Source organism: Amphibalanus amphitrite, unplaced genomic scaffold (genome assembly GCF_019059575.1).
Source record: "Amphibalanus amphitrite isolate SeventyFive unplaced genomic scaffold, NRLGWU_Aamphi_draft 000235F_arrow, whole genome shotgun sequence".
Classification (NCBI taxonomy): Eukaryota; Metazoa; Arthropoda; class Thecostraca; order Balanomorpha; family Balanidae; genus Amphibalanus; species Amphibalanus amphitrite.
This window is the reverse complement of record NW_024881730.1, coordinates 498833-512399: the sequence shown is the minus strand read 5'-3', so window position 1 is coordinate 512399 and position 13567 is coordinate 498833. Positions and strand designations below refer to the sequence as shown.

Here is a 13567-nt window from a genome sequence, read left to right as displayed (position 1 = left end):
TATGGATTGTTTGTGCGACGTGACTAGCGGAATATTTTTTATGGTGATGAATTAAAGAGCTTGTAACGAAGGACATGCCGATTTGTTTCTTTCTAACCCAGAAATCGAAGGAGAAGTTTGAATGAATGGATATGCGTTATTAATGATGCAATGATTTATTTACCCACGTAAAACATGAAATAAATCGATTAATTAGAATCCATTGCTGAAGCTTTGGATCTCACCCTGGCAATTTGTAATGCAGTATATAAAATGGGGTGGATAAATTCAGACTTTATTTATGTTAACATTTATGAACACCAATGGCAATAGTATAGAATTATTTGCGATACGGTTGCACCTAGTCGTGATTACTGACGCTAATTAGGTGCCTCATTTAGCACCGGTCAGCTCCAAAACACCGGAAACTGCAAAGACCGTCAACAATGAACCAGTAGCTAATAATTCCTTGAGCACGGTGTTTCTTAGAGTAGCGGTGTTTAACCCGCGCACCGACGGGGGGGGCGGATATCCGCCCCCCTGAGGTTTTTCGCGAATAGCGGGAAAACCGCGGCGCGTAGCGCCGCGAAATTTGGTATGACTATAACCTCATCAATTTTACACATGGTGTGCAAGTTTGAACCTTCTACCTATTAAGGTCAGGTCACCAGGTCACTTTGAATGACCCAACCTCAAGTCACTTTTTTGCAACTTTGTCACCGTGCCAGAGCTACAGTAGATGTCGGAGGCCTTTGAAAGTCACAGGATGTTATTAGATCATTAGTAGCTACAATTTGTATATCTCGGAATTTTGATATCGGTGACCTAAGGTCAGGTCAATTTCGCGACCTCCCCATTATAAGTCAATGGGGGAAAAATCAACTCCCTGTTTTTACCACTAAAACGGGTCGGAATGGCCCCATATACCATACATGACTTCATATACGATCAACCTTCACTACCTTGAGGTCTGTTTTGCTGTTGGGCAGCTGTGAGGTCATGTGACGTCATCAAAGGTCACCAAAGGTTTTTGGCCAATAACTCCGTACAGGAACAAGATACAGACGCGTGGATGGTCTCATTGTGTTCAGATCGTCAAGACGCATCGAATGATATGCATGATGACCTCGAGGTCACGTGACCTGAGGTCAACCTTTGACCTTGACCTTTCGAGGTCAACATATATATCATTCGATGCGGATTGACGAGAGGATCACGATGATGCCCTTAGTTTGTTCCTATCTTGACTAATTCGAAAGTTATTCGAGAAAAACTCTCCATATCTAGCGCCGCCATTTTGACTTTTTCGACCCCTGTGACGTCATCTTTGACCTGACCTGAAAATGACCTCAGTAAAAATTGTAGATCTTGGCCGTGCGTATCCGATGCCGTTTACCGCTTGTCGCTATCTTGGTTCGTTTTCGAGATCTCAGGGGGGGGGTGGTCATCCGCCCCCCCCCCCCCGTCGGTGCGAAGTTGGCGCAGACCCCCGTCGGTGCGCGGGTTAACAATGACGTTTGGAAATTAGGTAACCCCCCCCCCCCGATCCTCACCAGCCATCGAGGGAATATTGCGCCAAACACAGACCGTCCAACCGAGCGGACGGTGCCTCAAACACGTATGTCTGTATGTGTTTGTAAACGCTTGTAAATGTAAGCACATATGTAACTATGTGACCGTCCCCAGTCACTGAGTTGGAACTGGGAAGCATCATGTCTTGAACTGTTCTCGTTCCACACTCCACAGCCACCGAGTAGGCAGCAACACATTACAGTAACCGTCTCCTGCTATCGAGTGGGCAACGTCTCGGAGCAAGAAGGATCCCCAGCAGTTGGTTGTAGTGTCATAAGGGACCGGCTTAAAAGGCACCGAGAAAGCAGTGTTCCCAAACAGCCTACGCTCCCGACACCCCCTCTCAAGCATCCACGGAAACGTCAGTCGTAGTTTGGACACTGAACACTACTTGGACACTTCGACACTCAGTCTTCGGCAACAGGCAATGATTGGTGCTTTTGTCGTGTGCATTGCTGCAGTCTCCAAGCATGCAGTCTCCAAACTTATGCTATTGTCGTGTTCAATATTGCAGTTTCCTCGGTCTGGTGCTACTGTTACATGCACATTTGCAGTCTCCTTGGTGTTACTGCTACATGCAAATCCGCAGTCTCCACAGTCACTGTTACATTCTCGTAGTCTCCGTAATGGTGTTACTGTTATATGCATTTTCGCAGTATCTGGGGCAAAGTGTGTTTTACGAGTACCTAGATACATTCACTTTAACAGTCTCCAGTCCTTGATATTATTATTTGTGCATCACGACCTTATCAGCGGCCAGCGCCTTTGAAATACATAAAACGCCGATAAGGTCGTGAGACGAACCCGGCCCGCTACTGATGTAACTTATTTACCTACAATATCAAAATATGGCTCAACAAGTATGGGTGTCCAAAAGTGTCTACAAATAGGTATACGTCCTAATGAATGATTGATGTCGTGTTTATGTAAGTGAGGGTTCGCGGTCATGAGATATCACGAGTTATTGCGTACACTTTATCTTTATTTCAAGCCGAGGCATGGCGAACCGGGCATAGTCCCATGACCACGGTCCTAAACAATTTATACTTGCAAGCTGTTAGTGATATGAGTTTACCAACACATCCATGACAAAATGTTATATCCTCAGTCATCACAATGCTCCGTTATAATATGCAAATGTTTTAGTGACTACAATGCAACGCATTATTGAGGACGTTTTCGCGTGCCTACGTTACACGAAATGATGCTAGTCCTCGCTAAGCCGTTCTATTTACCCATTCTTGAGTGCTAATTGTAACCCATATCTACGCTACATAAGCAATGTTTGCAGCTAAGTCATATCAAGTAACACGCCCTGGCTTAAAAAAGCCGAAGCCGAAGAAAAGAAAGGTAAGCTGAAAGATCGTCCAATGCTAAATCAGTTGCATGTAGCTTAGACGAAACGTGCACGAAGGGGAGAGCAAAACAATTGATGATTATCCACCATTCTGGTGCTCCCCTTTTTCTAGGTTCCATCTCCATATCATTTGATTAGCTGTCCATCTCCTTTAAGAATTAAACTAAAATAGGAAATGATAAAAGGAATGCAGGATATTTTAGTCTGATATTTATCATGATAATCCAATTTTGAAGTTAATAACTTGGTGTCCGCATGCTTGTAGCGACGCCGATAGCCTGCGATTTTAAATTACGCTCTGCAGAACACAAACATTCAATTATGCTATTGGCTTTATCAACATAGTGCGATGTTCTGAACTCAACAATATCATAATCAATAATAAAATCATAGCACGAAACTCTCTTAACTGAAACTTAATCCATAATTTTGGTTTTAAAATTATTTCAGTTGCCCAGCGGTGGCGCTTTGTCCGCTCGTTCTGGCTCCACTGGCTCGCTGCCGGCGTACCCGACCCCTCGTCAGACCTCTGGACGGCAACGTTCATTGACCGCCGACCAGCCGCGCTTACGTCACGCTCAGCTGGACTCGAGAGTGCGCGAGTCTGCTGCAATGACCCGGCCGGGTCGTCGGTTGGCACCGCCCGCCTCACAGCCCGGCCGACAGCTGCAACTGGGAGACAGATTGGTAACATGAAACTAGAAGCGATTTTTAATAGATAGGTGTAAGCATATAAAACGTTTATTGGAACTCCAGATTAAAATAAGACTTTATTGGGAAGTATTAAAAACGGGTTACCAGAGACACGCATACCTAATTGTATTTGATAAAATAAGGTAAATTTATCCGAATTAAAATGCAACACGTTTAGAAAAAAAGATGTGGGAAGCGTTATCCAATATCCATTGGTTTGCACGTAATCTTAGCTTATGTGCTTCATGTGCTGAGCGCATAATTCAACACATCAGAATCGAATTCGAGTGTTTTCTGCGTTGGTATTTGGAACGCAAGGCACCACGTTGGTCCTTATAACATTTCATCTACAATCAATAATTAATGCCATTTTTAGTTACTTTAAAATGTGGTTGATTGAATCCCACTGCAGCCTTCCCTGCGAGCTCGGATTGCCGAAATGAAGGCGCTGGCCTCGTTCTTCCCCGACTCTGAGGTGTCTGTCAGCGACGCCACCGGCTCCGACACTCGTGCCAACATCGCCAACATTCTCAAACTGCGCGACTACGAACAGAAGGCAATCAAAACGCGACGTAAACCATTCAAGGTAGGACATGATTAAAAGTGTTAGCAAAAAGATCGTAATAAGTTAGTTTATAATTAATTTGCTTTACGTCTAATAAACACTTAAACAACGTTAACAGATATGTTTGTCCTGCAGTAGTACAGCGTTGCTCGTTATGTTCAGTGCGGTGTTTGGTCGCTTCGGTGCAGCCCGCCGGAGTGTCAGCAGCGCCGGGGTCGGGCTCGCAGCGCTCCCGGCGCCTGGAGCCGCCCGTGCGCGGCCGACGGCCCGTGTCGGGGCCGGTGCGAGACGGCTCCTTCCAGCGCGGCTCGCCGCCGAGACCGCGGGGCCGCACCGGCTCCTCCGCCAGCAGCGGCGACCGCCGCGACCGGCCGGCGCCCGGCGGGGACGGACGCGGGCGCGCCGACTCCTTCAGCGACGAACGAGACGACCGGGAGCACCGAGATCGAAGGGACCACCGGGACCACAGAGACCACCGAGACAACCGAGATTACCGACACGAGAGAGACCACCGGGACGAGCGGTACGACCGAGAGCACAGCAGGGAGCAGAATCGCCGTAATGACAGAGATAAGGACAATACGAAGGAAAGAGAGCATCGCGATCACCAGGAAGGACCGGTCCGGAGAGGAGAACGGGACGGGCCGGGGTCGCTCAGCGATGACCAGGACCGGCGCGGGTATCACAGCGACGAGCGCGGCCCGCCGGGAAAGGGGTCTCACCGTGACCGGTCGGACGAACGGGGCCCACCCGGACAGAAGGCCAACCGTGAACTGTCGGAAGAACGCAGCCGGGAACGGGAGCGGCCGGCGCCACCAGCGTCCGTGCAGTCGGAGCAGCCGCCGAGCCTGGCACGCTCCGACGGCCAAGACACCTCCTCCAATTCGGCTATCAACCCCCTCAAGGTAAATATAGTGCCAAGTTTGTTCTTATCCGTTCTCTAATGGCTTACGGTGATAATTAAAGTGCCCCGAGTTAGGTTTATTGACTTCGTCTAATCCATTGAATAGGTCTGAACGCTTATCTTATTCGTGCCATAGCATATCAAAACCCGAATATGCATAGGTGGTTTATTATGTCCAACCGTCATGCCCACATTGTTTCCTAACCGCGGACCGTGCGTCGTCTGGCAGCTGCTGGCGTCCCTGCAGATCCCTAATCTGAACGAGCTTGCGGCCGGCTCGGCAAACGGCAGTCCGAGAAACTTACACGATGTCATCAAGAACTTTATGTGGGCCAAGCAGCAGGCCAGCGCCACGGCTAACGTCATGAGCAACCTGCGCAGCATCGTAGAGACCGGCGCCGGCGCGGCCAGCCAGGTGAGTTCCGGTGTCCGCCAACAGATGGCTCTGGCGGTCTGCGCCTGAAACTAGACTGTGCCGCACAGCACGAGTGCGGCAGTACGCTGCATACGGGGATAGCGCGGCCGGCGCCCACGCAGTGTAGAGTCAAAAAGAGCTCCCATTATCGATTTGATTACGCGACCCTTTGGCCTTTTGTTCAGTCGTTGTTGGATACCATATACGGCACCTTTAAAGCATATTATTAATTATTACGAGCGAGCGAGCGCAGCGAGCGAAGCGAAGTCTTTTCAATGTAACGGAAAAATCTCAGTATGAGCGGCCCGGCCCGGCCTGTAACGCTTTTGAGAGGCTTATATCTCAGCAACCGCTGGACCGATTGGCCTGCGGTCTTTTTTGCTGGGTAGCCCCATCCCTTCTACCCCGTAATTGACTACTTTTGATACATCTCAGTGACCGTCGTGGCACGTGCCACGTGAAAAGTCAAGGGTGTTCAAGCAGTTTTGCAAAAGTAATGATTTTGAGAGGCCCATATCTCAACAGTGGCTTGAGCGATTGTCTTGCGGTCATTTTTATAGGGTAGCTGCATCCCTTCTACCATAGGTCGGATACTCTTCATCTATGTGAGTGACCCCCACTGCACGTGCAAAATACAACAATAACAGGTGCCAAATTTGTTCCCATTTCAGTAACTCGGTAATTACTGGGGCGATTTCGGTGAAACTTGGCATACAGGTAGGCACCCACCAGGCAATGCATTCCCATGTGTTGCGGTTAGGGTGCTACTGCACGTGCGCACGTGCAGGGGGCGTTTCCAGATCTCGAGAACGGCTGGGCCGATTGCGCTCAAATTTGGTACACGGTTGGGGACCGGTGAGTAGGGTGCCGTGCAAAAGTCATTTTGGACCCCGTTTGCACGTGCGCACGTGCAGAATGCCGCTTCCAGATCTCAGGAACGGCTGGGCCGATTGCGTTCAAATTTGGCACACCGCTAGCGACCGGTTAGAAGGGTGCTTTGCACAAGCCCGTTGGAAGTACCCTCTCGCCCTTCCGCACGTGCAGGGCTCACTATCTCGCTCGCTCGTTCTTCGCCCAAAAGGCGTTTTACTGGTTGTTAGAATACTATGGCAAAACGAAAAATTTGTTCCAGACAGATCAAGTTGAACAATGAACATTGAAGAAAATTATAGATCAAGTATAATGAATATTATTCGACATAAGAAATGCTTTATCGTTATACACAATGCGTAGCTAGCGGCCACCTGTGCGCCCCTTCCCGCAGTCTGTGTCGGAGGTGGGGGCGGACCGGCCGGCCAGTCAGCCGGCGGCGGACCGTGCTCCGCCGGCGGCGGTCCCTGACGGCGCCCCTGCGCCCCCGGCCGACGGCGGCTGGCACGACGGCCGGCCGGCGGACGAGCGAGAGGTCGAGGAGCGCGCCGGCACGGCCAGCTCGGCGGCCAGCCTGGCCTCGTCGGCGGGTACTACCTACCTGCTGCCGGGCGACTCTCGCTCGCAGCTGGCGGCCAGCTCCAAACACCTGGCCGGACGGGGTCTCCACGAGGTGAGCCGGGCATCGGCTGCAGAGCGCCCGCACCAGATGTGAACAGACGGCAGATACTAACCGATGTGTAACCAATATTGGTACAGCTTTTTGTTATCGTAGTTGACCGAGTATCGGTAATATGTGCGTTATAGGTACACGCGCTGTGTGTTTTCTGTCGGTCAGGGCGGCTCGGAGGCCGGCTCGGCACTCCGCTCGATCAGCGAGGCCGGTCTCCAGTCGGGCGTCATCCAGTCGACTCAGTCGGGCGCTCTCCAGTCGGTCCACTCCGGAGGACTGCCGTCCACCCAGTCCGGGGCCATCCAGTCGAGCCGCTCCGGTCCGCTGCAGTCCGGCCAGTCCGGACTGCAGTCCGGTCAGTCCGACCTACGCTCCGGTCAGGACGTCAACAAACAGCTCACCGGGTCACAGGAACACATGGATGTCAACCAGCTCAGAGCCCAGTTCAAAATGCAGCAGGCCAAACTCAAGCAAATGGAACAGAAAAACTACGTGAGTAGGCGGCAAACATTTACCAATTCTCTCCAAAGAACAGTTTCCATACTGACAATTATCTGATGTTAAATCCGATTGTACCCGAGCGCCTGGCGCCGTCTGATTATATGTCTTTCTCGTCAGGTGCTCAGTCTGGCCGTGGAGGGACAGGAGAAGACGATCCGCACCATGACAAACGAGTTGCAGGATGCTCGGGAAGCGAGCAGAGGGAGCCAGCCGGCGGTGTGTGGCCCGGTGCAGCAGCCGCTCCCGACAGTCCTCTCCGCTCAGTCCTGTGTACGTTAAACGCTACCTCATTTAGCACAAAATCGGCGATGTTCTTCACGCACACCATCTAGATAAAACTACCCTCACGCAGTAGCGGCGGAACACCTTTAATTAAGGGGGGGGGGGCACCGCCGACTTTTGGTCCCATTCTTTCCATGCAACGCCCATAGGGCTAATGTTAAAATGCCAAAATCAAAGGGGGCACGGCGCCCCCTCCCCGTTCCGCCGCCTATGCCCTCACGATGTCCCTTTGCCCTTCTTGCAATGTCCCTCTGTGACATCACACATGGGAAGCAAAGGAAGGAAACGAATAAGCTGTTTAATACCTTAAATTTATAATCCATCCTCATGGTCTGAAATAATTTGGGTAACTAACTTATCACGTGGCTGTCATCTTTCTTGCCAGCCCATCGAGTCCAGTAAGACGGAGGTTGCCGTCGACAACGTCGAGAACAAGAATGAGCTAGAACGGCTCACTGCAATCCTCGAGACTAGGGTAAGTGTGTACGCAACACAGCTAGATAGATTCGCATGTATGTGTTTGTGTGTGTATGTTTGTATGTGCATTTAATGACAACGGTACGTTTACTTTTCTCTGAAGGAACGCGAGCTGAACTTTCTCAGGAATTACGGGCCAATGAAGGAGTTAAACTCATTCTCAATTGGAAAAACAAGGAACGTACAAACTATTTCCAGCCTCCAACAATTCAATCAGGTACGAAGAGACTTCGACAAGCCAAAAGCTGTAGAAGAAAGCCTGCTAAATTCACACATTACACGATTTAAGTGTTAATTACAGTTACCTCCATATCATTCAAAAATCGAGGAAAATTGTCCATTATTATATTGCAGTAAATTCAAAAACAAATAACACAAGGCGCTGAGGCCACTTGATATAAAAAACATCTGCACATTTCAAAACGCGCCAACGACCAGTTCCTCAGCATCCATATATCTTGCGATGTATACCGGATCCCGACAGTTCTCCGACTCCCCTTGCCAGTGTCAGCGGCGGCGCCGGCGGGACAATAGGACAGGTGAGAGCCTCTCCATTCGCCGCGAATGCCCCAGTCACGGACTAACGGCTGCACCTGGCCGTGCGCTCGCTGGCAGGACCTGTGTGACGGTTGGAGACCGCGGCTGGACGGCGGCCGCACCCGATCCACGGAGCAGTACCGGCCGGTGGCGGCCGACCGCGCGCGCGTCCCGTCACCGCCGCTGCGGCGGCACAGTTTCACCGTACCACCGCCGGTCGGTGAGGGGGGGGGGAAGAGAGAGGAAGAGAGAGAGAGAGAGAGAGAGAGAGAGAGAGAGAGAGAGAGAGAGAGAGAGAGAGAGAGAGAGAGAGAGAGAGAGAGAGAGAGAGAGAGAGAGAGAGAGAGAGAGAGAGGGAAAGAATTTCCGTCGAATCATCCGGTGTGATAATCATCCCTCTGAATCCTAAACTCATTCGTCATGCCACGTAATTGGTGTCCAGGCTCCAGCCATTAAGCTGACATGTCCCTGTTTCTGGAATTCGAGACCTGTGACACGCTCCAGTGTCCCCGCAGCGAGCCGAAGACGTGTGGATCGGCGCCGCCCCGTGCCCCTCTCGGCTCGGCCACGCCGCCGTGTCGTGCCAGTCGACTCCGCTGGTCGGCTCCGGCCGGCCGCCACCCTGTGTCGGCTCACAGGAGCCGCCTCAGCACACCGGTACGTGGGACAATGGGACCGAACGGGAACCCGGATTATTGGGTTATGCTATGGGAATTTTAGTCTAGAGGCGATTAGTCATCGACGGAGATTGGACGTTTACGAGAGGACGACACTCGTAAATTAGCCTGCAATATTATTGAACTGACACATGCATAAATGGAACATGCCCAGGGTAGTCCTAACTATTCATAGCTCTGTCATAAGAATATTGTAAAATTAAAGCGATGAGCCTCAACAAAAATATACCTATTGTTCTTGGCACATAATATACCCATGGTCTCGATACATTTGTCGCTGATTCATTCGCCCGTATGCCCCGGGTCTGTGCAGCCGGTCTGGCCGGGAGGCAGGACGAGCTGCGTCAGACGGTCCAGGAGAGCCTCTCCCGAGTGAAGCAGCTGGAGACAGAGCTGGCAGAGCTTAGATGCACCAGAGACCGGGACCGGGACAGAGACCGCGGCGACCACGGCGGCGAGGTCGGTGGGCCGGGCACACGCTTCAACCCCTTCGCACCAGTCATCACCTTTGCTATCAGTTTCTTCATGGTTCAATATAGCCACCATTTCCCGTAGTCGAGCCTGAGATTTTCGCCAGACGTTCGGTCTCTGTCCTTCCGTTAGCGACTGATGGCCTGTGTTTCAGAGCCGCGGCCTGCTGGCCGACCTGATGGGCCCCGCCGAGCCGGCTGCCGGCCTCGGCCGTCTCTGTAAGCCGTTCCCGCAGATCGTCCGTATGACGGAGCTGAAGCTGCAGCAGACTTACCAGAGCCTGGTGGCCGAACAGAACAAGAACAAACTGCTCAACAAGGCTCTGCACGAGGCCAACACTAGGGTGAGCCGGCTGGGTTGCACCTTAGCAAGGGAGACTGTGGGGTGGGCTATAACTGAGCATCTAACAAAGCATTGTCGTGGTTCACGACAGAGACTGCAACGGTGCATGGAGAGCTAACACCGTGTTATGGAGACTGTGGTGTTGTCCTACCACCGTCCCATCTCACGTCAGTCCTGATTTGTGCCGTCAGCTGGAGCGGCAGACGTCTCAGGCGGAGCGGCTCGAGGACCGGACCGTCTGCTGCTGCTGCTGCTGCTGCTGTATGTGCTGTCTGTCTGACCGTCTGACTTGATGTGTACCGTCAGCTGGAGCAGCAGGCGTCTCAGGCGGAGCGGGTCAAGGGCCGGCTGTTCTGCTGTGTATACTGTCTCTGTGTAACCGTCTGTGTTACATTGTACTGTCAGCTGGAGCAGCAGGCGTCTCAGGCAGAGCGGCTCAAGGACCCGTTGTCCTGCTGCTGTTGTGTATGCTGTGTCTGTCTGACCGTCTGTGTTACATTGTACTGTCAGCTGGAGCAGCAGGCGTCTCAGGCGGAGCGACTCAAGGAGCGACTGACCAGCTCTGTGGAGGAGCGCCGTCAGCTGCAGAGCCGGCTCTCGGCCGCAGAGTCCGCGGTCTCGGCCGCCAACAGCAAACAGCAGCAGCTCAGGTCAGCACCGAGACTGCGTCAGCATTCACCAGCTGCTCGACAAAGAAATGTCTGCTTCGATATTATTTCGAGAAGCCGTTTTTCCTCATCCTGTCCATTGTCTGATGAATACCGTACCTACAAATCGATGGGCAGCTGAAAAGTGAAATGACAAGCGACTGTAACCGAATTATTAAAAGTTGTCTCCTTGTGTATCGGCAGCGAAGAACTGCAGCGAAAGACGGATCTACTGGCTCAGGCTTCTCAGTACCTGGATGAGCGCATCGATCAGGTGATCTTTCAGTGTTCAGAACAACCTATGTTATTAACCAGCACGTTGGTTATGAACATGTTCGCATGACTTGCTTTCAATCGTTCGTCCGTGGCACACTTGGGAATTCAATACCGGGAGCCAACTCCGACCGACGCCGACATCTGACACCAACCACGCATGCCGTCTCCCCCCCCCCCCCCCATTCTGGACACTCGACACCGATTCGTCTGCCGACGGCAGACAACCCCGTCATCAGACACCAGTCGGCTGCATCTGCGGCTCCCTGCCCCCCCCCCCCCCGGCCCAGCCCCGACAGCTCAGTCTCCGTGTGTACCGACAGGTGGCGGTGCTAAGCCGCGAGCTGGACACCACACGGGCAGAGGCCGCGCACGAGGCGCGCCTGGCTGGCGAGAGGCTGGCCCAGCTGCGCGCCCGCGCCGCAGAGCTGGAGAACCTCACGGCCAAACAGGAGGCCGAGAACCGAGTGCTGAGACAGGCCAGCGCAGACACGGACCAGCTCACACAGGTGAATGGGAGTCGGGACGGACCGGAGGACACAGGTAAGTCAGAAAGTCGGGACGGACCGGCACACACTGAGGCAATGGGGGAGTTGGGACGGACCGGAGGACACAGGTAAGTCAGAAAGTCGGGACGGACCGGCACACACTGAGGCAATGGGGGAGTTGGGACGGACCGGAGGACACAGGTAAGTCAGAAAGTCGGGACGGACCGGCACACACTGAGGCAATGGGGGAGTTGGGACGGACCGGAGGACACAGGTAAGTCAGAAAGTCGGGACGGACCGGCTGACACAGGTAACACGAGTCGGGACGGACCGGCTGACACAGGTAGCAGGGGAGTCGGGACGGACCAACTCACCCAGGTGAATGGGAGTCGGGACGGACCAACTCACCCAGGTGAATGGGAGTCGGGATGGACCAACTCACACAGGTAAAAATGGGAATCGGAACGGACCAGCTCACACACGTGAAAATGGGAGTCGGGACGGACCAACTCACCCAGGTGAAAATGGGAGTCGGGACGGACCAACTTACAGGTAATACGAGTCGGGACGGACTGGCTGACGCAGGTAACAGGGGAATCCGAGCGAAACGACCTATCGGGGACAGACCGACCAGATCCGAGACAGAATCGAATCGTATCGAATCGAGTTTGGAGGTACCGGATAGCAAGCAGTCGGGATAGTATGGATACCCGGGAGTCGAGACGGTCTAGCTGAATGATATTACTGACTCAGATTGATGAGCCAACCAGGTGTCGACACGGACCGGCTGATATGGTAGCCGGAGTCTAGATGGATTGGTTGACGTGTCAAAGCGTGTTTTTACTGTTAGTGAAGGGTCTCGAAGATCAGACATCTTTGTTGCGTCGGTGAGCACTGATATTGGGTGAACGTTTTCTTTTTAATTGATAAGGCATTGAGGCAAATCCACCTAGTTTGTGACTTGCACTATCGCATCTCACAACTTCGGATATGTAGAAACATAGTGGTCAACCGGTGCGCATTGAGTGGATCCCTGCAACCAATATTGTGAGCCTGACCGACCCGGCCCGTCCTCGTCCCCGTCGCCAGTCCGGCCGGCAGCTGCGGCAGCGCGTGCTCGAGCTCTCCGACAAACTGGAGCGCAGCACCGCCAACTGCAAGATGCTGGAGAACTACGTGCTCTTCCTGAAGGCGTCCTACAGCAAAATGTTCGGCAGCACGGCCACGCCTGCTCCGGGCCCGGGGCTGGACGTGCCACAGTCGCTGCGGGACCTGCTGGAGCAGGCAGAGACACAATAAACGCGTGTGCGACGGTGGTCAATGGTCATTACGACTTGTCTAACCCTTCTGTGCTTTGATAAGCGGTGAACTGTTAGCTGTGTTGCCTGGTACACAGTGTATGGTGTTCAGCGACCAAGTGATACCGAAAGACCGGACTTTTGGCGGACAATGAGACCTCTTATGAGAGTGATGATGTCTAGTGTCTACCTTGGTTCGGGTCACATTCGTGTTCAGTGATGCATGACAAGATCAGGAGCTTGTAAGCTCATCACCCTTTCGTAACGATGTTCCGTCTGGTTATGGAGTTCATGTGCAAACGGACATGTACTAGCGCATGTATATTGTATACTGTGCGGCAGGGATAAGTCATACTTGTGATATTCGATTGACAATCGTTTCATGACGTATCCAACAAATGACTGTCTTGCAGCATCATGTATCGGAGTAGCGAGTCGTTGTCGATCAATGAGCCGAATGTCGTGTAATCCATGCGAAGCGAAGAAGACTGTGATCCGCGTTTGTGTTCTGTGACCGGCGGTGTCGCTCCGCCCTCCCAACCCTCC

The 13567-nt window shown here is 52.5% G+C and overlaps 1 protein-coding gene across 1 annotated transcript; it reads left to right on the top strand.

Moving 5' to 3' along the window:
- The first annotated feature begins 2544 nt into the window (after positions 1-2544).
- Positions 2545-13521, top strand: LOC122385911. The gene is made up of 18 exons (XM_043374545.1): positions 2545-2901; positions 3359-3595; positions 4014-4187; positions 4355-5071; positions 5300-5485; positions 6750-7028; positions 7194-7520; positions 7647-7799; positions 8197-8286; positions 8392-8505; positions 8904-9041; positions 9341-9482; positions 9816-9961; positions 10128-10316; positions 10826-10965; positions 11167-11236; positions 11559-11744; positions 12813-13521. Exons 1-18 carry the CDS (start codon positions 2833-2835, stop codon positions 13020-13022), a joined length of 3567 nt encoding a protein of 1188 aa, XP_043230480.1. The 5' UTR covers positions 2545-2832; the 3' UTR covers positions 13023-13521.
- Positions 13522-13567: the final 46 nt, after the last annotated feature.

Coding starts and splice junctions, on each gene's coding strand:
- LOC122385911 (XM_043374545.1), top strand. CDS start 2,833: ATGTTTGCAGCTAAGTCATATCAAGTAACACGCCCTGGCTTAAAAAAG. Junction 3,596..4,013: donor TGCAACTGGGAGACAGATTG/GTAACATGAAAC, acceptor ATCCCACTGCAG/CCTTCCCTGCGAGCTCGGAT. Junction 7,521..7,646: donor AAATGGAACAGAAAAACTAC/GTGAGTAGGCGG, acceptor CTTTCTCGTCAG/GTGCTCAGTCTGGCCGTGGA.